General features: G+C 45.1%; 1 protein-coding gene and 1 long non-coding RNA gene across 10 annotated transcripts in view; one reads left to right on the top strand and one right to left on the bottom strand.

Annotated features, from left to right (window-relative positions):
* KIZ (kizuna centrosomal protein) overlaps window positions 1-10846 on the bottom strand; it is a 39016-nt gene extending 28170 nt beyond the window's left edge. For 5 of the 9 annotated variants that reach the window (XM_015856663.2, XM_015856664.2, XM_015856667.2 and 2 more), the window contains exons 1-4: window positions 10700-10846; window positions 8927-8989; window positions 7022-7175; window positions 3466-3555 (exon numbers count right to left, since the gene is read on the bottom strand). In XM_015856663.2, coding sequence (XP_015712149.1) covers window positions 3466-3555; window positions 7022-7175; window positions 8927-8989; window positions 10700-10788 — 396 coding nt within the window. In that variant the 5' untranslated portion in view covers window positions 10789-10846. Of the gene's footprint in view, window positions 1-3465; window positions 3556-7021; window positions 7176-8926; window positions 8990-10155; window positions 10305-10418; window positions 10532-10699 lie in introns of all 9 variants that reach the window. The other 4 variants (XM_015856665.2, XM_015856666.2, XM_015856669.2 and 1 more) reach the window with 3 other exon arrangements.
* Window positions 10847-13779: 2933 nt separating this feature from the next.
* LOC107310765 overlaps window positions 13780-26259 on the top strand; it is a 39498-nt gene continuing 27018 nt past the window's right edge. The window contains exon 1 of the long non-coding RNA XR_001553710.2: window positions 13780-16547. This is a non-coding gene — a long non-coding RNA (uncharacterized LOC107310765). The remainder of the gene's footprint in view (window positions 16548-26259) is intronic.

Here is a 26259-nt window from a genome sequence, read left to right as displayed (position 1 = left end):
TGGAAATAGCAAATGCCCTCTCTGTGAAATTCTACAGCCCAATTTGTCATCTGCTCCCACTAGAGATCAGCAAAGGTGGAACCCAATACATCTGGTACAGGTTACCCCATCACATCCGAAAATAAGCACAACTCATTGAAAGCATCTGCCAAAAAATAATCCTTCAATATGGCTAATACTACCATTAGATGATGAGCGCCATCTCCCCCCTCTGCAGGAATAGTGTCAGCTGCCAGCAAGTTGTCATTTCATTCTGTGCACCCTTTTTGTTGGACCAGCTGCAGAGCTGATGCTGGAGTACCAGATCCCACCTCTGACACTGCAGAACCCACTGGTTGCTGAATGAAGCCATAGCCACTAAGAGCCACCCTCCTTGGCCAACACAAGCCAGCGTGAAGTATGCGCTAGAATTTGACTTTGCTTTCCACTTATGTCTTGTCTACTAATGGACCAGCAGCAGCAGGAGTTCTTGGGCATGCAACATGGCAGAGATGGGTCTTGAGCAAGCAACAGGATAAGGAGGGATCCCAAAGAGACTGAAGTCTCCATCTGCCATCATCTATCTATATATCCAGCTCAGCTCACTGCACATTAACATAGCAAGGAAAACTGAGGCAAACAAAAACAAAGCCAAAAAAAAACCAACACAGCCAAACAAGAATTTGATTCATTGCCTTCTGTTCTTTCCTCCAGCCGACCCGCACCAAACAGGAAGAATGAGCTAACAAGCAGGTGGAGTTGTATTTTGCACAAGACAACTTTGGGAACTGAGCAGAAACATTTCAAATGACACTTTCACCCTAGAACTCTGCTGAACCTGCATAAAAATCATTCCAACACTATAAATGCTCCACTTCTACATTCATGTGTCTTGGCACTTTTATTTCCCCCCCCCCCCCCCACTCTTTGAAAGCTTACTCAACCAGAAAAAAGATCATAGAAGGAACTGCTACCACTACCAGGAGGTCACTGCCAGTTTATGCAAAGCCAAAATTAGCTACCACAATGCCATTGTTTATACTAAGGACAGGTTGCTTTTCAGCTCCAAATCACAGCAGGGCAATTAACAGTCACCTCCACACCCCTCTCCTCTCTCTTGCTGGCTGACCTCCTCCTACCACACAAAGTCAGCTGCCAAGCCCAGCTTAAGGGGAACAAAGGCATCTTGTCTAGTGTGCGTCCGTTTCATTAAAAAGCTCAAATTCCACCTAACAAGAAGCAGAACAAAAAGCCATGAAGTTATTTTAAGAAGTAAAGGTTTGCTACTGAGATCAAGTTCACAGCTTATTCTATCACCACCGCTCTTGGATTCCTCCTAATTACTTCTGGGGGCTTGGACTTGCTGCTTTGAAACACATCTAGCAGGTATTGTGTGGATTTAGCAGCTCCTGAGTTTAGTGTTCCAAAACAAATGCAATTCAATCAGGTCCAAGTGCTTTACAGAGCTTTAGCAGAAGTACATCTCCAGCAGCCTCCTTCTTGTTTACAGGGAAAAACAACAACTCTTCACTGCCTTTGTGTCCTTGGAGCAACTGTATAACAGATAAAGTTGGCCTAGGTACAGCTTTTACCACCAAAAGCAAAACGTGTAGATGACCTACCTAAAACAGTGAACAAAACCATCAGTTTCATGTCACTCCAGCTGGGAGCTAAATGAAACCTCTCACAAAGCACACTCATAGTACACTTTTTGGCTCTGGAGTGGAGGGAATGAGCAGGCTCCTCACTTGTTCCTCCACTAACAGCCTTTATTATTATTATTATTAAAGTATTTTGAAGAGAATAAAGACAATTAAAAAAATCCCTCCCATCAGGGCAACCTGATCCAGTAAACATGGAAGTTTGGTGGCCCTGCCAGGCAAGGGATTGGAGCTTCATGATCCTTGAGGTCCCTTCCAACCCAGGTCATTCTGTGATCACTATGTGTAAGAAGGTATCTAAGAATGGAGATAAGAAGCAAGAAGCGGGGAGTGAAGAAAGTTCACCAACAAGATTACTGTAACTCAATGTACATATCTGGGTACACACCAAGATCTTGCATTGCCCACAATATTTTCAATCCCATGATGTTCCAGTATTGATGTGAAAACAACTTTTCTATAGGTCAGAAACTGCATGTCCCTTACCAACCACTTTTAATTGTAGAATCCAGCATTCAGAACTGAAGTCACCTTTTCCACACGTCTGAATTAAAAACCTAATTCACAAACTGCTGGAGGCCTGCCTATATAGGTCAAGGTTGCTCGGGTTCATTGCTTTGTATATTACAGTTTAAAGAATGCTCTAAATTCAAGGTTTTTAACTTTTTAATCTATGGGGAAAACTTCCTATAAACTCAGATTAACGACTGCTAATGCACTGAAGAAAGAAAACCAAAAACCTTCCTCCTACTATAAAAACAAAATAGTGTGGCCTCTGTTTCTTTTCTGATAAGAGTCTTAAATACCAAACATTTAACTGCATAATAACATTTACTGGCAGCCAGGCAGCCTGCTTAGCAGATATATAAAGCAGGTAAAAGGAGAAAAAGTTAATTTCTTGGCTGAATGATTCCATCGGTAGCTATAGGGCAAACTAGAAAGTCTTTTAGTAAAGTAGCAGTTGATTCTTCTATCAATCTGCAGCACACATACTCTTCCAAGGAATGCATTAAATATGAAAATCATATCCCGTTATCATCTGTTTCCAGCTTTCAGCCCAGTAAGCTTTTCTTAATGAATGCTGTAGCCTAAGGGACAAGCATGCTGTTGGCTTTTCTGAATAATGGAGTGATGCTACCATTTTTGCTTATTACAATATCGACTAGCTGAGGGGGTTTCACACATAGTCACAAGTGACTACTCTTGCCAGCATGCTCCAAGTTATTACAAGATGTTTTTAGACATTTCATCTAAAAGAGCTTTACTGCTTTTAGTGAAGAAAACAGCTATGGTCTTGAACTGTATCATTTATATGGAGATAGGAGGAGGGATTAGAAGTCTGCATTACTGCAGATATATATAGCAGAATATATTTAAGTATTCCTTGTCAGTCTTTTTGTCTGTTACTTAGATAGGCAATCTCTTTTTGCTTCTTCTGAGAAAAGGTCAAAACACAGAATTATAAATACACTATGAGAATCAATAGCTGCATTTTTTAAATTACTGTTCATTAAGAACAATTCCTGCTTGGTCAATACCTTTACCACATTATGCAGCACAGAAATTACAAAAACCGACACAAAGACGACAATGAACACTCAGAGTTCCCCTTCCTTTTTAATTCTAGCTCTTTGATTGAAATAATTGCACTTTTTACCCACGTTCTCTACTTCACTCAGGCTCTAAACAATATTTCACACTACAGCTGACAACACAAAATCCCCACGTAAAGGCTGCTTAGCAGCATCTGCCTCTTAATGCAGTCACTCGGTGGAAAGAACATCATAGGAATAACACACATTTTTATCCCCCACCACCACATTACCTGCTCATTGCATCCTTCTTCCTTGTCACCGTGTGTCAAGTCACCCTCTTGAAACGACAGCCCACTTTTAATTTCTCCTCCATACCGTACCTAAACGTGAACAAATCCATTACGTTACATGGAAGGCCAAAAGAAACGAAGCACAAATGAGCAAATATCGCTTTGCAAATGGTGTATTTCTGAACGTAAAGCCCCAGCATCCTTTTTCACTTGGTCTTTGTTCTCACTCCCCTGAACAACTGACAAGGCTTGTAAATAAACAACTAACTGCTGGAGATCATATACCATTATTCACTCATCTAAAAGCCTACAAAATAGCAATAACTTGTTAACTCAAATGTTACAAAGCCAAGTTCTGACTGAGTACATCAAGTTATTCCTGCTCTATCAGACAACTCCACTGCTTTGGAACCCAATGAAATTCAGAATTTGGGTTGTGTACTTCACCTTGTAACTCTTGGAGATACTTTAAGGAAAAAAACATATGGCAGATATATGGCAGATGAAGAGCAACCCAGCATAAAAGGCAACTTGCTGTAGTGTTACTAACAAACAACGGCATAAATCGTCCTCACCTCCACTACATTGCTTAATTGACCAAATGTAATGCATTCATAGTAGGACTACTGCTTAAAAGCCGGGCATATGCAGCACCTATAATTAATCCTGTTTGTTAGTAATTGTAAACACCAATAACAAGTTACACTGGTACTGAATGAAAGCACTTCAATACCTATTCTGCATCAGGTAATATGCATGAAGATAAATCTTCAGAACAATTAACCAGCCTCTCACTTCATTCCAACTGTGCACTCAGCAAGCCTCACTTTTCAGGTAATAGGGGCCGCTCATAGAATCATAAACATTAACTTCTAAGATACAGAAATTCATCACAAGAGAACTAAAGATGCTCAAAAGAAACTCAAATATAAGTCCTGGATTTTCCTGAAAGCTTATGTGATTTTACACAGACTCCCAAAAACTACTGAACAAAATGCAGGCACACAAATGGGAAAGAAAAACAAACATCACCAAATCTCTCACAACCAAGTTGTTGTCCCCCTCGCCCCCCAAATTACCCAAAAGGTAATTCCTGTCAGAGCAACTTCCCTAATAGATTAAATGATGATACTTCATAATTCTTAAACAATGCACAACGAGGGGGCTTTTCATAACTGCAGCACTGAAGGTATGTAATCTGTGCTTTGTTCAGCAGCTCAGAGATAAAATAAGCCTAAACTAAGAAAAGCAAAATAGATGGCACAGAAGCACCAACATGGAAGCACCGAATGAAAACACTGTGGGTAGATGAGCCCAATGCACAACTGGGATTCACACCAACACAACCTATTGAAGAGGGAAAGGCAAACAAGTAGGCGTTAGGGCTGCTCAGGAAGGAGAAAATAAATAAATGAATAAATAAATCTAGCATCAAGATATTCCCAGCCTCGCAAAAATGCAGCACAGATGACTCGCATGCCCATATCTGGGACAGTCTCTAAACTATACATTACCAAGCTGAAGCTAGGAAAAGTTGTTCTGTGAATGTCACCAAACCCAGCAGCCTTAAAAAGGAAGTTAGCAGGCACTGACTGAGACATAGCTGGGTGAGGCAGTTAAGAACATGGTTTGCAGCCATGGGATGGGGCTGCCTGACTGGTTTTGAGAGTAGAAATCAATCAGCACCATAGGAGAGATCTACACCTTCAGAGAGCTTCCTTACTTCCAGCAGCAGGGAGGGCAGCTATCACAGCCTCAGGTCACCTCTTCTGTGCACTGAGGTCAGTGATGACACAAAAGCGACCTTCTGAACCAGAAACCTCAGTGCAAAGCCAATGGTGTTTTAAAGGAGTGTTAATCAACACAAGAAGTTCTCATTGTCCCTTCTCTAAAAGCATTCCAGAAGAAGCATTAAAAATTATTACAACCATAAAAATCTTCTATATGAAGAGAGAGAAAAGAGATTGGGGCTATTTACTTTAACAGTGGAGGGCAGGTTAATATATTGCATTAGGACTAACATGGGCCAACTACTCATTCTTCTTAATGCAAAAACAAGGTTTCCTGAATCAGAGACAACTAACTTGAAAAAAGAAATATTTTTAAACCATGGTACAAAGTTTTCTTATAGGATTTATCACATTAGACTGGCATGACAAAGCTTATAAAGATTCAAAGAGGAGTAAACACTCCATTAACATTAATATCAATAAAGGATTAAAGATTTTTTTCCAAAGAACAGGCTTGCATTTCAAGTTGCACATTTATCTATCAAAATGAACTTTTCTAAGTACTGCATGCACTGGCTTTCTTCCCTTTGCTGCAATGCAATGAGTGAAAGCCAAACCAGACAGTAAGGAAGAAAAAATACAGCATGCTGCTGCTGTTGCTACATTCCTACTTCGGGTTATGTTCTAATAGTGCTTCCAAAAATAATAGTTCCTTTTAAAAGGATTGCAGGCTACGTTTTGCTATCTCAGATGAATCTGCATGGATCATCCCTGAATAGGGAATAGGAGGAAAACAGTGTGCTGGGATACGGTTGCTCCAGTTTGAATTCAAAGTAATCACAGCTGAATTGTAGACAAGCACACAGTATTGTGTCAGCATCAAACAGGGGCTTAAAACACATCACCTGTTTCCTCTCCTCCCTTATTCTAGCAAGTCTAAAAAGAAAAGCGAAACACCTGCAGCTGCATGAACACCACTGCCAAATGCTTTTAAAGAATACTAATTCTATTAGCAGGAGTATAGAACACTTCTTTCCCCAGTAAAACGTTTTTACTTTTAGCTCTCTGAAATCTGACTGACTCCATCTATCAATGGCATATCATCTTCCCTTTTTTACACCTAGAAGCACTTCCAATCCATATTACCTTGCAACATCCCTTAGTAAAGTGACACAAAATAATTACATTTCAATTATGCAAGGTGATGAAACACCACTGCTTGACTTTTACTTCACCGACCCAGAATAAAAGTTCAACACCTCTCAGCTCTGAAAGCAAGTGAACCAGATCTGTTTACATACAAAACTATTAAACAACCTGAGAGATGCAATGGTTCTGAAAGAAGCTGTTTTTCTTACCACTGTTCAAGTATCACTAACTAATTGTTTAGTAAATAGAACCAATAGCAACTCATAGATCTACTTCAGCCCAAACAGTTCAAACAGGATAATTTGTTTTACTTGGAGATAGTGACACCTCAGTTGATGAAAACAGTATGATAAGCAGGAGTAAAACGAGCTATAGCTACTTAGGGCAATCACATCCTGAAATAACCTCAAGGAAATGCATAAGGACTTTTTAAGTAATAAAATCATATCTTACTAAGGCTTTTATAACAAAGTCTTTATGAAAACATTACAACTCAAGTCCTTTTCCTGACCTAACCTAGATAACGTTAATGATAACTCCCAAATGTTGCCACTTAGAGCACTCTAAAATAGGGGATGAAGTGAGACCAACATCCAAAACAGACAGACAAAACCAGTTTAGCAACCCCTGTAACAACAGTAAGTACTATATTAGTAAGTCTTCTAGAAAGTTACTTCCATCTTCTCAATCAGCTTTGAACTGGAAGCTTTCACGCGAGCTTCAAACTCGTTGAATTCATTTAAGAACATCTGATTTCGTAGAAGAGCTCTTTTTTGTCGATCATTTACTTCTTCCAAGTACTTTTTCAGCTTCACATATTTTAGTTTCATTCTACAGGGGGGGAAAAGAAACTGTATTTAAACAGTAGGAAATTAAAACCAACACATCTATTACAACCACTTCTCTTCAGACACAGACAAAATTCTGGCATAGGGACTGCCCAAAGCTACGTTATAAAACAAGCTGTATAACCTACAGTTTAAACAACTTTTGCTGTTCAAAAGGATAGATATTTATTTAAATTTTCTTAAGTTTGTTTGGCATGAACACAATATACATGTCTAAAATGAAAGTGATATTTAGAAGAACGCATACTGTGAGTCAAAGTGTGAATTAAGGCTGCCAACCTAAATCCATGTTGCACCAGCTCCAAGCCTTTCTTCTTTCATTGTGCTGATACTACCTGCTCTGCACACACACAGCAAATTGGGCCAAGAGCAATCCAGGTGAAAATCCACCTAAATCATTTCTCACCCACCCAAACAAACAGATTCGCTTTCAACCAGACCTATCTTCTTGTCTGATCACAAAGCAGATGGATGAGTATTAACGTCTACAAAGGGGAAGTGTGAAGCAGGGGCAGCCAATCCATTGGATTAAAATAAATAACTCCAAAAATAAAGCACCTTATGTAGCCACACCTGCTCAGAATCACAGAATGACCCGGGCTGGAAAGGACCTCAAGGATCATGTAGTTCCAGCCCCCCTGCCTGGCAGGGCCACCAAACACACACCTTTACTAGATCAGGTTGCCCAGGGCCCCGTCCAACCTGGTCTTGATCACCTCCAAGGACGGGGCAAAGACTTACTTCCTTCTTGTATTTACATTTCAATGTTTTAAAGGCCCTCATTCAGAAGAGCCCTGAAGGATTCAGCCATGACTGTACCTACCTACGGTACATTTGAGCTACAATTGAAAAGCCACTTCTATGAACAAACAAACAAACAAACCCAAAGCACTATAAACAAGAATGCCTGAAATTCTGCTCCTCACTAGAATTCCAGATGCCTTTCCCAGCATCTTAGGAGACTTCCATCCACGCAGACACCACAGCCGCTGTTTCAAAGAAACAATATGCCCCTTTCATACTATTTTCCTTTACAAATACACCTATGTTTCAATACTTCTCAAGCTCATAACCCCCTCAGAACTACACAGGACATGGGAGAGGTAGGATCTTTTGATGCTCCTAAGCTCACTGGGAATGCTATCAGTTCCAGAAACTGCTACCCTTCTGTCTAAGCTGCTTGGGACAGAAATTTCATGGCTTATGTGTAAAAGAAGAGAGGAAAAGAGGAGAAGCTTTGAGATAAAACACAATTATTAAGAGACTACATGGCTTTTTAAGCTCCGTGTGTGTGTGTGTGTGTGTGTGTGTGTGTGTAACTTACATTAAAGAGATAATGCAGAAACAATCCAGGGAGCAAACTTAGAACCTAGAATATTCTTTATCACTTCCTAAAACTTTCAGGCATCCTGTGACACGATAACTGTAGCACAGAGCACGAGAGAGGAAACACTTCCTATATTTCACACTACAATGACTTCACATTGGCGTGCATGTTAGTTTTGTGCAGTTGTTAAGATAGTAACATTCAGTATTAACATAGCAAGGTAGCTATGTTGTCATAAGCTATTTCACCAATAACTTCAAGGCTTGAATCTTCCGTTGCACTTAAAAATATCAATATAAAATCAGTTATAGAAGTCCCTTGAGTGCCACTCCGTAAGCACTCCATGATATTGAAGTCTTTGTAAGTGAAATTAAACAACCAGTGAGAAGTCTTTCAATCAGGCTTACAGGTATGCATCGGAACTCTTATATTCCATCAGCTTCCTTTCCAATTGTAGCCTTCTGGTTTCACTGAAAGAAAACATACCACATAGGATAAGACACAATTATTTCATAACTTAAATACCCAAAGCACACATGGGCATAGGCCCACGGGGAGGATAGGGCTGCTTAAGAAAAAAAACCCTCTGTTTTCAGAAGGAGAAATGAATAACGGTGATAATATTACTTAATAACCACGGACCATTTCTGACAGCAAGAAACCATCCCATGAGCAAAAATAAACAAAGTCAAGGGCTTCCAGTAAACTCGCATTGTAAACCCTGCACGTTATTAAATCAAAGCATGTTCCTTATGGCTTTTTTGTTTGCTTCTTCTATTAAAAAATGAACACACATTTGTACTAGCTAGGAAGGCTGCGCATGTGAGTGTGATGTGGACAAGTCTGTATGCACACACGTGGCTAGGCATGCTTTTCCATGTGCCTGTGCTCCCCTATGAACAGCCTCATGTCACAGCCACACATGTTCACCTCCTCCCAGCTGCCCTGCACAGAGGAAAGCAAGGAAAGGCTTCCTCCTCCACAGCCCGTGAGATCAAGGCATCCATTTTACCCATCTGATCCTGCCACGGTCTGAAGCAAGATTACGTTTTCATGTCATGTATGCAATTTAAAAGCCACGCTTCATCTGGGATCTCATCCTTTCAATTTCCTTTTACATGATGGACAGCTAAGCAAAACCAGATTTCAAGATCTTGTTTTTACACTTCTAGAAGTAATTTTCCTGACTCGATGAAGAACACTGTGATATCCTGATGGATGTAAAAGTCAGCAGATGCCATTGGCATCTCTCCTATTTCTCATTCCCCAGTACCATAGGCAGCACGTTGTTAGTTCATCAAAGATTGCTTTCTTTCTCCCAGTGTGCTTTGCCAGCATCCCACTCACCGGCCTGTCCTGCAGATACACAGGTAGCACCTGAGTATGTAATTCAGATCTTCTCTAGAAGGAAGATAGAGAAATGTAGCAACTGTCATGTGAGAGCCTCTCAGCATCTGAGTATTATAAATGCCTGGAACAGCAAACCACAAGGCTCACGCTGCTTTGCTCTATTCATGCAATGAAGTGGAAGCCCTGGAGTTGTTCTAATACAACTTTGGTGTCAGTCACAGGAGTGAAGCCTGAAGGAATACAAGGGTTACCTTTGGCCGCTCTGTTACTACATCACCTTTTTTACCTGAAGAACAAAGCTCTCAGCCTGGGATTTTTATTCCCATTAGGTTAAAGCAAATGATCAGTTATAAAATTCCTTCTCAAACAGGCAAGAACTGCTGAACTTTGTAAGGATGCAGGTGGCTCATTTTCAAACAACCCCGATTCCTCAGCCTAAAGAAAAAGAGGGTCAGCTTGGGATTTGAAAGCAGAATTAAAACTCCCTGCTCAGCTACAAGCTCTGGCATTCCACCAGGCATTGACCTGCAGCGATATCTGATCCCTCACCTCTCATTTAAACCAGCAGGACTAAGATGCCTCAATGCTTCCTGCAATATCAGGCCTCAGCCTCTTAGTGCTTCAGCCCCATATCCATAATGCAGGAGGAGCAGTATGACACCCTGTAGAGACAAACACACAGAGAACCGTGAAGCACTTGGATACGACGCAATAAGAACCACCGTAGAACCAGACACGGAATCAACTACCGAGCCCTGCCTCACCACACTCGTTCTCCTCAGCATCCAAACCCGGCCCCACAGCTCCACCCGCGGCCTGCTCCCCCTCACCTGTCTCGGAGGCTCCGCATGAGGCCGCGGAGCTGCCGGCTGTGGGACGGAGAACCCTCCGGGCCCGATGCTCGGCCCGCTCCGCTCATGCCGCGCTGTTTACGGCCGTGGCCAACGCAACGGCTCCCGCCCTGCCCCGCGCCGCCCGCCCGCCCCGCCCCGGAAGGCCGCGCTGTGTGGATTGAGGGGGAAGGGAAGCGGGTTGGGGCTGTGTGTGGAGTCGAGCTGCGGGTTGGAGCGTGGTTAACTGCAGTATGGGGCCTGGAGTGTGTCCAGAGAAGGGCAGCGGAGCTGTGAGGGGTCTGGATGCGGAGCTCATCAGCCCCAGAGCCTCAGCAGAGGGATGATCCCCCACAGTGATAACCCCATTCCAGCTGCTGTGCCCACAGGGCAGCATTTGCCTACAGCCTTAAACTCAGTCCTCCAAGCTTAAATGTACAGCAGAACCTCTGCCGGAGTGATGCAGCAGTACTTATAATGCCCCCCAAATTAGCTTCTGTCACTTGAATAATCATAACTACTCTCTGGCTTAGCCTCTGTATATCCACTATAAATAAATGGCTCTATAAGATACAGAAGGCTGTAGGTGGTGTAAGAGCTTGTCTACTGAAGAAAATCCGTATGCAAAGTGTTTGCAGATTTGGGAGCCTTTTGTTATTGAATTCACACGAAACGCACTCGTAATAAAGGGTGCACTGTTCTTTCTCGCTCTTCTAGCTATTGAAAGCAAGTATGTGTTATTGAGACCTCACCACAGCCCCTGTTTCACATCTTAACAAAAGACAACAGAAGAAATGTAGATCTGGCCTTGCTTGAGTTTCCAAAGCTGGATAGTTTTAACCCCAAGATATGGATGGAAGCCACCCTGCCTCAGCCACCGCTTCTCAGTGTGGGGTCTTGCCACTCCAACTGGAGCCGCTCCTTGGCTGCTTGGAAATAATAAGGTTTTCATAGCAGCTTCATAGTTAAATTGCTTGCAAGAGCTCGTATTGCTAATATCTACGTCAAAGTAAATAATCTCCCCTCTGACACTGAGGTGAGACACTAAAAACTTGCTATTTACAAATGTCAGCCATGAAACACCCTGTCAGCCTGACACATACTTTGAATGCATCGCTGATTGTCGGTGCAGAAAACTGTCAAATGCTACATGGCATTTGAACAAGAAAACACTTTTCATATACTACAATTTTGTTATTTTTCAAAACAGGCAAAGAATTTGGCTTTGTCAGGGCCGTACTGGTGACAAACCAGGCTTGGTTCTGGAAGACTAAACTGCTTTGGAAAATATTTGTGCTTGCTAAAATAATATCAAAACTTTCAAACGCTTCTATTGCCATCAGAAGCTCTGAACGTATATTATATTTACCTACTGGAAAATGTTATTCCCCCAACCATGACTTCCAGGTCTCTGCGGAAAGGGAATCAACTGTCCAGTCTCAGAGATGGGACCTGTAGGACCGCATGGTTTGTCTCACAGCCCACACCAGCCCTGCTGATGGTGACCCAGTGCCAAGCAAACATGAGGCCAGGGGTCCTGAGGAGCTGTCGCCTGGCCCCTCCAGTGTATTTCCCACCTTATGCCCCTTGACCATTTATTCAGTGGGTGCGGGGTGTGCTTGCATCCTCTGAGGCTTTCTAAGCCAGGTCTGTGATGTGATCCTCCGTGCTGACACTGATGGGCTCATAATTGACTGAAGAATAATCTTATTACTCACATCCCTGATAACTAACGTCAGTACCCCGTCCCTGAAAGCCTTACAAAGAGAAGTGTTTTGTTTGTGCTCTCCCTTTAGTACTTAACACTTCTTTTAGATTGTTTTAATTTAATTTTAATGTAATCTGATAAGAGCTGTAAAACTGTCAAAGAAATCTGTCTCATTCTGTCTTATTAAATGCACTTTGAATGAAATGATGTTGGGTTTCTTCCCCCCCCCCCCCCCAGTAGCTGCCAAATGAAGGTATCTCTCAATTCAAATGAAGGGATTGATGTGCACTAATCTTACAGCTTTATCCATCAGTTTTAATTTAGGAAGGAAGCCACATGCGCTTTCAGCATCCTGCTTTCCCCTGGAGGTTTAACAGCACCCTGAAAGGTGCAGGCTGTACCTCACTACAGCAATGGGATCTCAGTTCTTCCCCAGAGGTTTTGTTTGATTTCACTGCAGAAAGCCAGCAGTCTTCTGAGAAGAGATTTTCCCTCTGTGCTCTGCCTTGGTTTCTGAAGCTGCTGTACGTATGGCTGAAGCTTGCCCACAAGCCAGGACAGACCTGAATATATTTCCCTTTCTTTTTTTTTTTTCCAATTAGATTTATAATGCAGGCCCTGGTAGCTATGTAAAAGGCATACAGACATTTGCATAATGCCCATATACGTCTTTTTGTTAATGAATCAAGTCCCAAATGAAGAGCACTAATAATACATTAGTAATCAAAGAGCAAATAACACCAGCAAACATATCTCAGCAGAGCAGTTGTGTGGATCCATTTCTGACTGCCGGTGTCAACGCGTGGAAGCAGTAATTAACATGTTGAATTTAATGTTTAAATTTTAATAAATTTAAATGTAATAAAATGCTTTTATTGAACGTTGCGGTTTCTTGAAACCTATTATTCCCCACGTCTGATGCATAAATAGAAAAGACATTGTCTTACTCAAGAGCACAGTGTTTGCTGCCAGCAGGACAGGTGAAATGAGTTCCTCTAGCAAGAACCTGTTAACACGGGAGCCACTGATGACAGCTGATTTAATACTAAACTTAAGAACAAGAATACAGTGTTTAAAGCCATACAGTGTTTATTAAGAATATAAGGGCCTTATCCAGGGCCTGTTGAAATCATTGAAAGTCTCTAGTAATGTTGTTGTCAGTGGACCAGAAGGGATCCTATATGCCCAGCCCTTCTCTGGCTGCTCCAAGGCCTAAGAGGGTATCGAGGAGATCCAGGGTCTCAGTGATTCACGGTCACTGCAGTTTGAGATGTAGACGTGAGGAATTAACCAGCAGCTTCTAGTTTCCATTGAAGTGGCTACTGTTGTCTGAAGAGGGACGAGTCGATTGACAGTGCTGAGCTCCCCCATCCCTGGAGAAATAAGAACTGAATTTAGGTTTTCTGAGATGCGAGACGCGAAGCTGAATTTGAGCCAGGACCACGGAGAACAAACCACCAAAGGGCTTAAGTCCTGTCTTATCTTAAATCATCTGCCTGCTTTGCACCACGGAGTGCCCCGTGCAACAGCTACTTGGACTTCTGTTGCTCCAACCGAAACAATGCTGATGTCCTTCTGTGCAGAACTTATGCCACTCTGGGTCATTGCAGGAGGACAGGAGACTGCACCTGAGAGTGTTCCTATCAATGGGAGCACCCTACCTCTCTTTCAGATCCTGCTCCTCGGTGCCAAGGCGAGTTGGTACTGTATTATTGTTGCCCGCATCCTCTCTCTGGAAAACAGCAGTTCTATGAGCACATTCCCCTCCTGCCTGCTGCCTGTCCCACTTTTACTCCACAAATCATGTAAAACTGAAAGAAGGATATAAAACAAGCGAGAAATTCTTTCAACAGAACACGATAACATTTCCCTTTTAGCATCGCATTTGAGAGTGATCTGTTCTGAAGAGTTGCCTTTCCATGCTGGCAGGGATGAGGCATTTAGGTAAGGTGAAAAGACTGAAGATCCAAAACTCCCCGCTCAAAGGGAGAATGCCTGGCCCATTGTCTGGTGTGATTAATGAAGCCTTTTTGCATAGCGAGATAATGTGATGTGTGCTGAGTATGGAATGCTACTGCACAGCAGAAATATCAGTAGTATGAATAATATTCGGCACGATAACAACATCAATAAGCTAATCTATGTATTACTGGATTCGGCTCCAAAATGCCTCAAATGATATTTGTTTATTTCATAATTGCCAGCCACTTTGATGCACTTGTCGTCAGGTTCAACAAGTGCTCCAAGCTACAAGGGCCTGAAACAAAGGGAGGCACTTGGATGAGCTTTGCAGGTTGGTGCAGTTTGGGACGATGGAGGTGAAGTTCTGTGGCTGCTCCTCTCCGCTGCCCTGGGCATCCAGGTGCTGCTCTCTGCATGGGTTTACAAACACATCCTCTCTCCGGAGGACTGTAGTAAACCAAAATACTTCAACCCTCTTAAAAGACATTTGTATTTCAGCATGAGCCTTTGGGAGTCATCGGCGACTTTAGGACAAAAAGTGAGCACAGCAGCGAACAGCATGCATGAAAAAGAAGTGTGTTCCCTCGTGCTGGAGTGATGTTCAGGTCAGAACTGCATTCCGGTGATGGTGGGCTCTCTGTCTTTCCCCCTTCTGCATGAGGTGTGGAGCTGTGTGTGTGGACCCCATGGTCTGAATGTCACTTAGGGTGACAGCTCTATGCCATCCCTTAATTTCTTTGAAATCTAGTTTTGAGAAGACATGATATATTTTTTTTTTTTCACTCTCATGCTGGTTTACTGTGATTTATTACTTTTCCCCTCCATTCTGTATAGAATATTATTCCTGGGATGAATGAAATGGTCCGTACTTATAAAGCACTCATTCATTCGAAAAGCAGAACAAGCGTAGGACTGTTAAATTAATTAAACTGTGTCTGTTCAGTGCTCAACATCACCGGGCCCTGCCCTCTGCACTCCATTTTCTGGCTCGCACTGGTAAAATATCACACCGAATCTCAACAGGAACCTGAAGCAGAGGCCCTTAAAACACCTTGAGAACAGACTGAAAATATTCCAATGGTGGTGTGTGTGGGGCTGAAACTAATTTCAGAGCACTCTCTAAGTAGTAGAAAGGATAACCAGGTAGGATGTGTGAATAGCAAGGGTCTGCCTCGCTGGGCTGACTTTACAAGCTTAAAGTCCAACATGCTTTGCCTGGAAGTAGATGTGCACAGCGCCGGTGCTGATGGGGACACTCATGTCCAACAGCAGCGGTCCAGCAAACTTTGCAAGGAACGAGTCTTTGTTCTCCCTCCAGACATAAAAATCATCTTTCCTATTTTATTTTGGCTTTTTTTTTTTTCTTTTTATTTTGCAGAAAAATAAGCCCAGAACTCACGTGCAACAGTCACCGTCTGGCTTATCCCGACCCCCTTTTCTCACATCCTAAAGATTACATCCCTGCTTCTTATTTCCAAACTGACTTAAAAGCGGGCGTTTCGCGAACCTACACATTTGCCTACGGGGACTGTGGATGAATATCTTTATTTTGTCAATAAATGGAAGCGTGGAATCAAACAAACAAACAAAGTTCAAGGCAACTTAAGAAGCTCTTCAGGGCAACACCCCGACGGTTTAATCACAATTGTGCGACCGTTCATAGGAGAGATAGGGAGCTGGAAACCTCGCAGTGCCCCGGGCAATCTCCCCGGCACCCCCAGGGCTGCTTTCTGCAGTAGGGGATGAGCGGAACGGGTGCTGGGTCGGGCAAAGGCTTTTTCTTTAAGCTTATGCTAAAAGCAAAGAGAGAGAGAAGGAAAAGAAAGAAAAGAAAAGCAACCAAACAACTCCCTCTCAACCCCGAACAAGAGACCAGAAGGAAAAAGAAAAAGAAAGAAAGGGGGGGAAAAATCCTCCACCCGAAAATCGACGTGAGGGTAATTTTCGGGAGCGACGGCAAAACCGCCTCCCGCACCTCCGCTCTTAAAGCTTCTCGGTGTAGCAGAGCCGCGAGCGTTTTAATCCCGTCTGTTGTAATGGTGATTATCGAAAGAGGAAAGAAACCAACGAAAGGAACCCCCCGAGCCGCGGGCGGGGGCTGAGGCGGCGCGGCGGTGCGGTGCGATGCGGTGCGATGCGGGCAGACAGGGCTCGGCAGCGCCCGGGGCAGCGGCTCAGGTAGGTCCCGCTCGCTTCTCTCCTCCTCTTCTCTGGGAACCGCGATCACCGCTTTTTGGTTTTGCTTTTTTTTCCCCCCTCCTTCCTCTTCTGCTTCCCTTTACCTTCTCTCTCTTTATTTTTTATTATTTTTTAAAAATTAATTAATTAAATTTCCTTTCTCCCACGTTTACCCGCAGCGATTTCATTCGGGAGTCTTTTAGCTTTAGGGCAGCGCGGTCGGGGAGAGAGCCGCAGCGAAAGCAGTCAGCAAAAGGGACGCTCTCGCTCCTTTAAACCCCGACTGTTTCCCCGAGGCAACGCGCTGCTGGGCACAGGCGTTGAGGGAAAGGACGAGCGCCTTAACCCTGCTGCTTCTCGGCTGTTGTCGCACCTGGGCGCCCACGGGCACACGGGGAACGGAGACCAGGGGCCGCTCTACTCGAAACCCTCCCTCCCCCTCCGCTTACCTGGGCACCGCAGCAGCGCCGGGGCCGTGTCCGGCTGCAGGAGGAGCTCGGGCAGCCTGGGGGAGCCGCAGGATCCCATCGGTAACGAGAGAATAGCAGCAAACAAACAAACAAAAAGGCAGTTAGGATGTTGCTCGATCCTCCGTGCGCATCCCACCCGGGCGGGGATGAACACCTCGCGGTTTTCACGCTGGGGACCCCCGAGCATCACCCCCCGGCTCCCCCCCCCTTCGCCCCATGCCGGCAGCCCCCTGTTAGGCCGGGACCGGGTTGTAATGGCGATATCATCAGGAACCAATTACCTTTTCAGAGCGTTCGCTTCTCCTCACGGACACTGTTATTTGAGAAATAGGATCATTTGATTTCATATTGCACTAAATAACACCCAGCCGTCTCAAATTGCCAGCTTCTTAAAAGCCACCCATTGGAATAAATTGCAGAGCGACTCCTTTGGCTCTGGCTTCATCTTCTTCATTTTTTTTTTCCCTTTCTGTTTTTGCTTTCTTTTGTTTTATTCTCCCTCCACCCCTCCCGAAGTTCGCCGTGAAGCGGAGCGCCGGGCCCGCTAATTCCTGCCCGGATTACTAACCCCGACGTGCGCTGCTTTGTGCCCATTCTTCCTTCCTTCCTTCCTATCCCGATGCCACTTTGTTATTTCTTTCTTTTTCTTCCTTTCTTCTTCTTCTATTTTTTTTTTAATTCCCCCCCCCCCTTTTTTTTTTTTTTAATTTCCCCCTTATTTCTCTTTTTTAAACTATTTTTGTACCTTTCCCTCTCTATTACCTTTACCTTTCCCTCATTAAACGTGAGATAAACGAAACAAGCCGGGAAGGCGAACCAGCCACAGGCTGGGACGTTGCTTTATTACTCTTAGGATTTTCCTTCCTTAAAGCCAGTTTATTGTTCCGCCGTTTGAAGCTTCGGGAGACCCCGGCTGGACTCCCCCCGGGGCGAACCGGCCGCAGAAAAGCCGGGCTTCCCCTGCACAGGGCGAAGGCAGCCAGCCCTGCTCCCCTCCCCCCGCAGCCCTTTCCCGTTCCCCGGACTCGCGTCCCGAGCGCCTTCTCCTCCGGCAGCCGCTAATCAAGTAATTTCCCGATCCCAGCCCCATCAAATTGCTCTTTAGCTGTTGAACTGTGGAGTTTTGCTCCTCTTTTCTCATGCTAATCAAGCCCATTCAGCGTCTCTCTGTGAGGCTATTTGTAGTGGAATAAATCTCCTTGTTTGCCTGCTGCATGATTAATTGATATTGTTGTATGGCTTTTGTTTGGGCTGCGGAGAGCTGAAAGGCAGCGCATATTGGATGTGACGAAAGGAGCTCGAAACATCATTTCGCTGCTGAGGTCTTTCAGAGGTCGGGGGGGAGACCGCTCGCATTATTCGCCCTATTTATTTATCCGTATTAGAAAATATGATGAAAGAATAAGGAGCGGAGTCCTTTCTAAGCATTGACTAAACGGCGCGTACACAACCCCAATTAAGAAAAAAAGTGCCGAAGACGAGGCCTTTTCTCCATCTTAGAAAAATAGCTCTTCTTAACGAGGACCAATTAAATCGTCCTTCATTCTACCTGGGATTCACAATGGACTCACCGACGGATCGTCTTTCTCCTTCGCCGTTAATTACGGCGGCTCCGACTCCTCTCCCCCCTGGGATGCGATGCCCAACCCGGGCACCCAAAACCGCCCTGCCCGACGTTTCCCACCGCACCGAAGGCCTCTCTCGGTCCCATCCCCTTCCATTGCCAACGTGTGGAGCTATTTGGGCTGGCCTCTGTTCCCAGCTCCCCCCCTTCCCCCCTCCCCAGCCTATTTTAGAAACAGTTCCGTGCTCCCCGAGGACGTTGCTACAACCAGGGGATTCAATTAAATCATCCCAGCGCTTGGTTTCTCCCACTGATGGCTTTTTTGGGGGGGTTGTTTTGGTTTGGTTGTTTTTTCTTTCCCAAGTTCCTTTTCAAAAAGAAAGAAAAATAGAACAGGGAAAAAAAGAAAAGAAATAGCAGGGAGAGGGGGGAAAAGAATGAAACTGTTCTCCTTTCTTTTCCCTGTATGCAGGGTAATTGATAGGCTCTATCAGAGGTCAGGATTTGCATAAGAATTAAGAGCAGTAAATTAATTTAATATTCCATGCACATCTCCAATTATTCCTGCAGACCTTTGTCTCCACGGCTGGCAGAGAGAAGGTTCAGCTGCTCTTCAACCAAACAACATCTGTGCAGTTAATAATTTGATAAACAGCTCATACAAATAGTTTCTGAATTATCTGCCAACCCAATGACTATTCAGTTCTGAAACACTTGGCAAGGTCTGCTACGTGCGTGCCGAGCCGCGGAGCCTTGTTCCCGTGATTTAACTGCCTGGGCTGCCTTCAGCTGCTGCCTTCTCCTCATCTTGTACATATAATCAGCTACCTTCAGCAAAAAGCCACCAATAACAGTGCGTAAAATAAGTCGTTATCGGTAATTAATAACAGTGCCCCCACCTCCCCTTGTTTCAGGTGATTTTTAGCCCCGCAGAGGAGCCGGGCTGGCTGCGGGAGGGCTTTGCTGAGGTGAATATCCCGTACCACGGGGTGGGACCTGCTGCCACCTCGAGGTTTTTCAGCCCCATTCAATCTGCACCGAGTTTTATGGGTAACTCAAAGCGTGCACAAATAGAGGCTCCTTGCTTTTCCATAGGGAAGCAACGAAGGTACCTCTTAATGCCTGTTGTGGTTCAGTCTGATTTTCCCCACTGATTTCCAGTGGAAATCCAGTCTTAGAGAGCCAAAGCAGCTCCTTCCTCCATCCTACATGGGTGCAGAAGCCCAGCTCCATGTCGGCCCACGGCACCAGGCTTGTCAGATGTATTTCTAAATATACACATTTAATGCACGACCAACACTGATAACTACAGGGGTAATACCCCGACACTCCACTCCCAGCTGCGTCATCAGGACAATAACAGCACACAGACATGGATGGTTCCCACTAATTTCCTCATCTGCATGGCGTGTGTACTGAGCATTGCTTCTGGCACGTGTTAATAAACACAAGTGGATACACGGAGGAAGGCAGAGATTTACATAGATATTGGGAATCCACTTGTAGCGAGCTCAGATCCAGTGGAACCGTGTGGATAATGAAGATGAACGGAAGGGCCAATTTGTTCCGGTGTGTGGCAACATGCTGCTTTATTGCCAGCACAGAGAGCCTGCAGGATCCAACCCCGCTCCACAGTTGGTCTCTTATAGAAATTGGCTGCCCAGCCGGGCAGCCTCACTGTGTTTCAAACTGCTGCTCCAGCTCTTGTATTCACAGCTTTAAACTGAATGCACGGGACCATTCCTTTTTTTCTGTTTCCTGTAATGCTTGCAGCAAAAGTGCTTGAAGCAGTTGAAAACTACACTAATGGTGGTAAGAAGTCATAGAATCATAGGATTATAGAGTTGTTAAGGTTGAAAAAGATCGCTAAGATCATCGAGTCCAACCAGGCTCCCTCAACAGTAAGGACCAGAGCCAGGAGCTGGGAGCTCAGAGAGGGGCAGAGCCCTGTGCCTGTCCTGCCATGGGCAGCCCCTCCCAGTCCCCCTGTCATCATGCCTTGGAGTATCTGGATGCTGCCCATGGGACACCTGGCTTGGCCTCTGTGGTGCCATGGTGGACCCTAAAGGACCCTGAGCCCAGTATGGTGCTTTTTAGAGGCAGGAAGATGCAGTGAACCACAGTGGTGGGGACCTGTGTCCTTTCTGCCTTTGGCTCATCCTTGGGTCCCTTTGGGTCCTGAGCTTAGCCACAACAAGAGCATTTCAGCACCAGCACTTGCCAGGGGGTGTTAGGCAACTTAATTAATGTTTGCAGAGCCTTGAGCAGACAGTGCTACATGTGCATACATCAGGCCACGTTCCAGCCAGGCCATGGGGCACTGCAGGTGCACAACACACACAGGCCCAAGGCTGTGGGGCCATATCCCATGGGCACAGATACCGTGGGCACTATGCTGTGGGATCATACCCCATGGGCACGATGCTGTAGGACCACATCCCATAGGCGTCCCGCAGGGCTGCAGGACCACATCTCACGGGCACATTGCCTCTTATCCTACCCACCCATTCCACGCTGCACTAGCAAACACTGAGGATAATCATCACTAAAGATGGGGAAGAGCAAATGGAGTCATTTAAGGTGCTTTTTGGAATGATCTGTCTTTACAGACTTTCTGATCGAGTTGCTCTTCTGCTCTTTTTTCCTTTTTATTGAGCCATAGAAGTGTCTGTAATGAGAGATTAAAATAGTAGTCGTGCTCTGTGATTTACTTCTAGAATTCTCATGTCCGTGTGTGCGTGCACCATGCCGTCACCCCGCTGCAGGCTGAGGATAAATAACACAGTGTCATACAGTGAGCAAACGGTCATACAAACAGCAGAAAAATATGGAGAAAAGGAAAATACATTTGTAAGTTATTGAACCTTTGGAGCCAGAGAAGAGGGAGGCTGGGGAGTGGGCTCTGCTTCTGCCTTCCCTCCGGTGAATAAATCAGTGGCCGTGCGCTGCTGGTGCCGAATAAAATATGGCAGGGCTTGGGAAGCAGCCCCGCTCCCATCGCACACACTGACTGCAAATCGTGCAGGTTATCAGACGGTGCCATAAAAAAAAAAATAAATAGAAATCTCTTCCCCCAACCGATGATGAACCTCATGCATAGCAAATGACAGAGCAATAATGCTCAGATTTCCCGTCGCAGAGGTAGGGGGAAAAAAAAAAAAAAAGAAAGAAAGAAAGAAAGGAAGAAAAAAATTTACACACTGACAGGCTAATGGACACTTTCCCAAAGAGCGGTTAGGAAGAAGTAGTAAATGGGACTGTGCTGATGCGGGGCCGCGGGCCTGGTCAGGGATCAAGCCACACAGCAACATATCGGATAACACATAATTGGCAGGTCACATCCAAATGAGTGTAGTCATGCATCATCCGGAAGGCTTTTGCTGGTTATAAAGACACTTGTAAACAATTCAGTCGCTGAACATGGCAATAATATGTTGATCCGGCATGTAATGAGGTGTTCCTGGAATCAATAAACTAGTCATGAAGAGCAGGGAGCGAGGTCAGAGCCTGCCTTTTTGATGACCTTTCCTGGCGGGTAAGGACATCACATACTCTGAAGAGGACTTTTCTCATATTGCAGAAGGCGCCGAGTGTCAGAACTTCCATTCGCGGCAAGCAAATGAACAGCCGGGCGCTGCATGCTAATGAAGTCCAGGCTATTTTCCACCTTTTCATCTGCACATTATGCTCTTGACTTTGGAGAAGGTGGGAATTAGGTTGGACCCTCGTGTCAGACTGCCTGATGGCTCGGCTCCGGAAAACTGGTAATTGAAGCTGATGACTGATGCGGAGGAGGCCTGAATTTGGAAATAAACAGTTTCAAGCACTGCATGTCATTTCTAGAGAGACTGCTGAGTGAATGGAAATGAGCTCTGTTTCTTCAATCTAATGCAGTTTCTCAGCGGGAAAAACACCATCTTTTAGACAACAATGCCAGTCATTAAGATTTAAATGTTCTGCCGCTAATGTAAGGAATAGCACCTGCTTTCCCTGGCAGCACTTATGCAAATGATGCCCAGCGCCCAGACCCAAGTTCACCCACAGCCCCGTCTCACAGGGTCAAGATGGGGAAAAATGCCAACTGAATGGAGAGAAAGGCTTCCAGGGATCCCAGCCTGAGCTGGGCCCCTGCTGTGTGCTGGGGGTTAGAGTGTGGCACGAGCATCCTAGCTCTAATGCACAGAATGCAGGGTTCCCAGGCAAGGCACCTCCAGGCCAACATTTTCTACCTTGACACAATGCCCCACTAGCCCTGCTGTGGGAAATGCCATTGGAAGTGCTGAGAGCTGTTTGAGAGTCTCCCTGCATCTCGCTGCCTGGCAGAGCTGAGTCTCAGGAGCATCCCATCCCCATGGGATCACAGCTGCCATCAGCACTTAGCTCTGGGGGCACGTGAGCAGTGACACGCGTTGATTAGAATCATAGAATAGAATCACAGGATCATAGAATTAAGGTTGGAAAAGACCATTAAGATCACCCAATCCAACCCCAGCCCACCCCCACTGTGCCCACTGCCCACGTCCCTCAGTGCCACATCCCCTCAGCTCTGGGACACCTCCATGGATGGTGACCCCACCACTCCCTGTGCAGCTGTGCCACTGCCTCACCGCTCTTTGGGAGAAGGAATAGCTCCTAAGCCCCAGCGTGAACCTGGCCCACAGGTTGCCTCAGCACAGCCCCAGGGCTGCCCTCCCATCAGTCTCCCCACATCCCTGCCATTGCCCAACCGTGTCCCACAATTCTGGCTTTCCCCTCGGAGGTGGTGGCTCTTCAGGAGCGGGTCTGCTCATGTAATAGTTTGCAACCCTTCAGCATGAAAGGATAGAGAAGGATGCAGGTTGTTATTATGAAAATGAACCGAGTAAGGGACAAAAATATTCAGAAGGTGTAATCTGCTGTCCCCACAATGCGCTCACGGAGAAGAGCACTTGGCAGGCAGAAGAGTGGTCGCCAGATACATTGCCTTGGTTAAATTGCTTTTGCTCTGACAACGCCTTTTAAAACCATATCCAATTTTATTTTAAAATACTGAATTCCTCAAGGTTTCTGGGGCCTGATGCTGGTTTCCACTCAGGGATTCGTCCAAAGCAATTCCACCAACCTACTATGACTATTTAATGACACATCTCCTTATTTCAATCACACAGCAGATGCACGGAGCTGAGTCCCTCTTCCCAGAATCACAAACCAGATCCAAACACCACCACAATTAAATGGCCAAAGTCTTTTCCCCGGACCTTGGTGGTGAGCCAACAAGGAAGATCCTCCTGCTGTGCAGCCATCCCTTTATGGCCACAACGGGCGGATGGCACCCATCAGCCATTAGCGATTCACACAGAGGAGCCTCCGCTAATTGTGCAGAATGTAATTAGTGATTATGTAATATCTAAGCTCTTGCAACTGTCATTAATGTCCACTATCCACCAGAGATAGTTCTTAGTGAATTAGAGAATGATTACTGCACGGTAAATCTACTTAATCCTAAATATGCTAATTAACACCGTATGCACTTTAGACAGTGGTTAAAAGCACTACTAACCTCAAAAACGTTGCCATACACCAGGATCTAAATGGCTTGCAATGAGTTTGCCTTCAAAAGGTAAATTTACTTAATTTAATTGTATGGCAAACCGTTAGGGCCAGCTATTGGTTAGGGCAGCCAAAGCCAGGTTTTGCTGTCATGGATCTAGTGAGGCACAATGGTGACATCCCTGCAGCACAGTGACATCCCGGCAGCATGGTGGCATCCTTGTGATGTGATGAGGTCCCTGTGGTACAGTGATGTCCCCTATGGTACGGGGATATCCCCATGGCATGGTGACAGCCCTGCAGCATGGTGACATCTTTGAGGCACAGTGACATCCCAATGGAATGATGACATCCCTGTAGTATGGTGACATCCCTGCGGCACAGTGACATTCCTATGACACAGTGACATCCCTGTGTCTTAGTGACATCCCTATGGAACGGTGACATCCCCGCAGTACCTGTCTGTGTCACAGTGACCATCCTTGTGGCACAGTGACATCCCCATAGCACTGTGACATCTCAGCAGTACAGTAATACCCCAGTTACAGCCTGCACTGATGCCATCCCATGCAGGGCCCCGTGAACACAGACACACACACTCTCATGCATGAGGCTCTGGTGTCATTTCAAATGGCTTCCCACAGTTTCCCCCTTCTTGGGTTAAATCCTGCCCCCTCTGAGGCTTGTGTTGTTTATTACTGTATTCCTCAGGCCGTAAAACATAACTCCCTTACAGTAGCTCCCTTCAATAAATCCGTACTTAAATCTTAATTTCAAGATTTATTTGCACAAAGCAGACTTTGGGTACTAAATGAACAAATGGAATAAATGGAGCAATCGTACAGTTTTCGAGCCGTCCCTTCCGAATGGCTGTGCTGCTTAATGTATTCTGCTTTTCCATATAAAAAGCTATGGCTGTCACGAACCCCTGGGATAATAGCATTTTGTGATTTATGGAGATTCCTCCCGCTTATATATTTTATATAAATAATACTCCTGCGTGCGTCCCCGCACTCATTCATAATCAAAAGCTGTAAAAAGAGTTTGTGCGGTAACCTATTTAAAATCAGCTTACAAAAATGGGATAACGAATAGATCAGACGCCAAATAAGTCATTGCAGCAAGCGCACCAAGAGGAAAATGAACAGCACAGTGCCATCCGCCATGCGCTTTTATCAGCAGGCTGCCGCAACCCAAGGGCGCAACACAAGAACTCCCACCAGGGAAAGTTCCCTGATTAAAAAAGATAAGAAATTAAGCGCACTCCTCCACATATGAAGGTCATGCAGCTGATAAGGAGATTGCATGTACGTCCTCGTACGGATGCAAGCACGTGGGTGCACAAGCACATGGGCTCGCTGAGGAGGGGCAGCTCGCGAACCTTGGGTGGTGACGATCCCCAGCTACGGAAATGAAAGAATTAGGGACACAATAAAGCCCTCTAATTGCCTGGCAACAGCATTTAGGCCCCATTAGGTAGATTTGTAACTGCTTCTGGAGGAATAAACTCCTGTGTCATTAGATAACAAGGAAAGAAATAGGTTATTTCCTTTTTTGAAAGGTATGAAAGCTCCCAATTGCCTGATGTATGCGCTTAGTAGATTATTTTCTGTCATCTCAGTTAATTGAATTTTACCCATTGCTCTCAGCATTCGTCCCTTCTGTGGAAGGTTAGGAAGTTCAGAGGAGTCATATTTTGCGCCGTGTCCATTTATTGCATGAACCAACATCAGCTATGCAAAGTACTCAGGAAAGTGGAGCAACAAAACCAGTGTGGGATCATCTTCCTGGTGTCTGAGTGAGCTGGGGTCCCAGTAACAGAGGAATTCTCCTCACTGGCACAGAGTGGTGATCTGAGAGACCCATAGCGGGGATGGTGACAACTGCTGTCCTGCATCCATAGAAACATCATTGTTGGGAAAGTCCAAAAGTTCATATAGTTGACCATCAACCAATCACTGCCAGAGCAGATCAGATCCCTACCCATCAGAACTGTGGCAAAACTCAATTTCTCCCATTACTCCCAATGCTCCCGCTGATTCCCAGGCACCCACTGACTCTAGTGTGCCCATTTCTCCTCCTGCTCCCACTGCTCCCAAATCTCCCTGTGCTCCCTTTTCTTCCACTGGTCTCAGTGCTTCCAAAGATG

This window comes from Coturnix japonica, chromosome 3 (genome assembly GCF_001577835.2).
Source record: "Coturnix japonica isolate 7356 chromosome 3, Coturnix japonica 2.1, whole genome shotgun sequence".
Classification (NCBI taxonomy): domain Eukaryota; kingdom Metazoa; phylum Chordata; class Aves; order Galliformes; family Phasianidae; genus Coturnix; species Coturnix japonica.
Note: the sequence above shows the minus strand (reverse complement) of the source record. Positions and strands in the feature narration are given on the sequence as shown.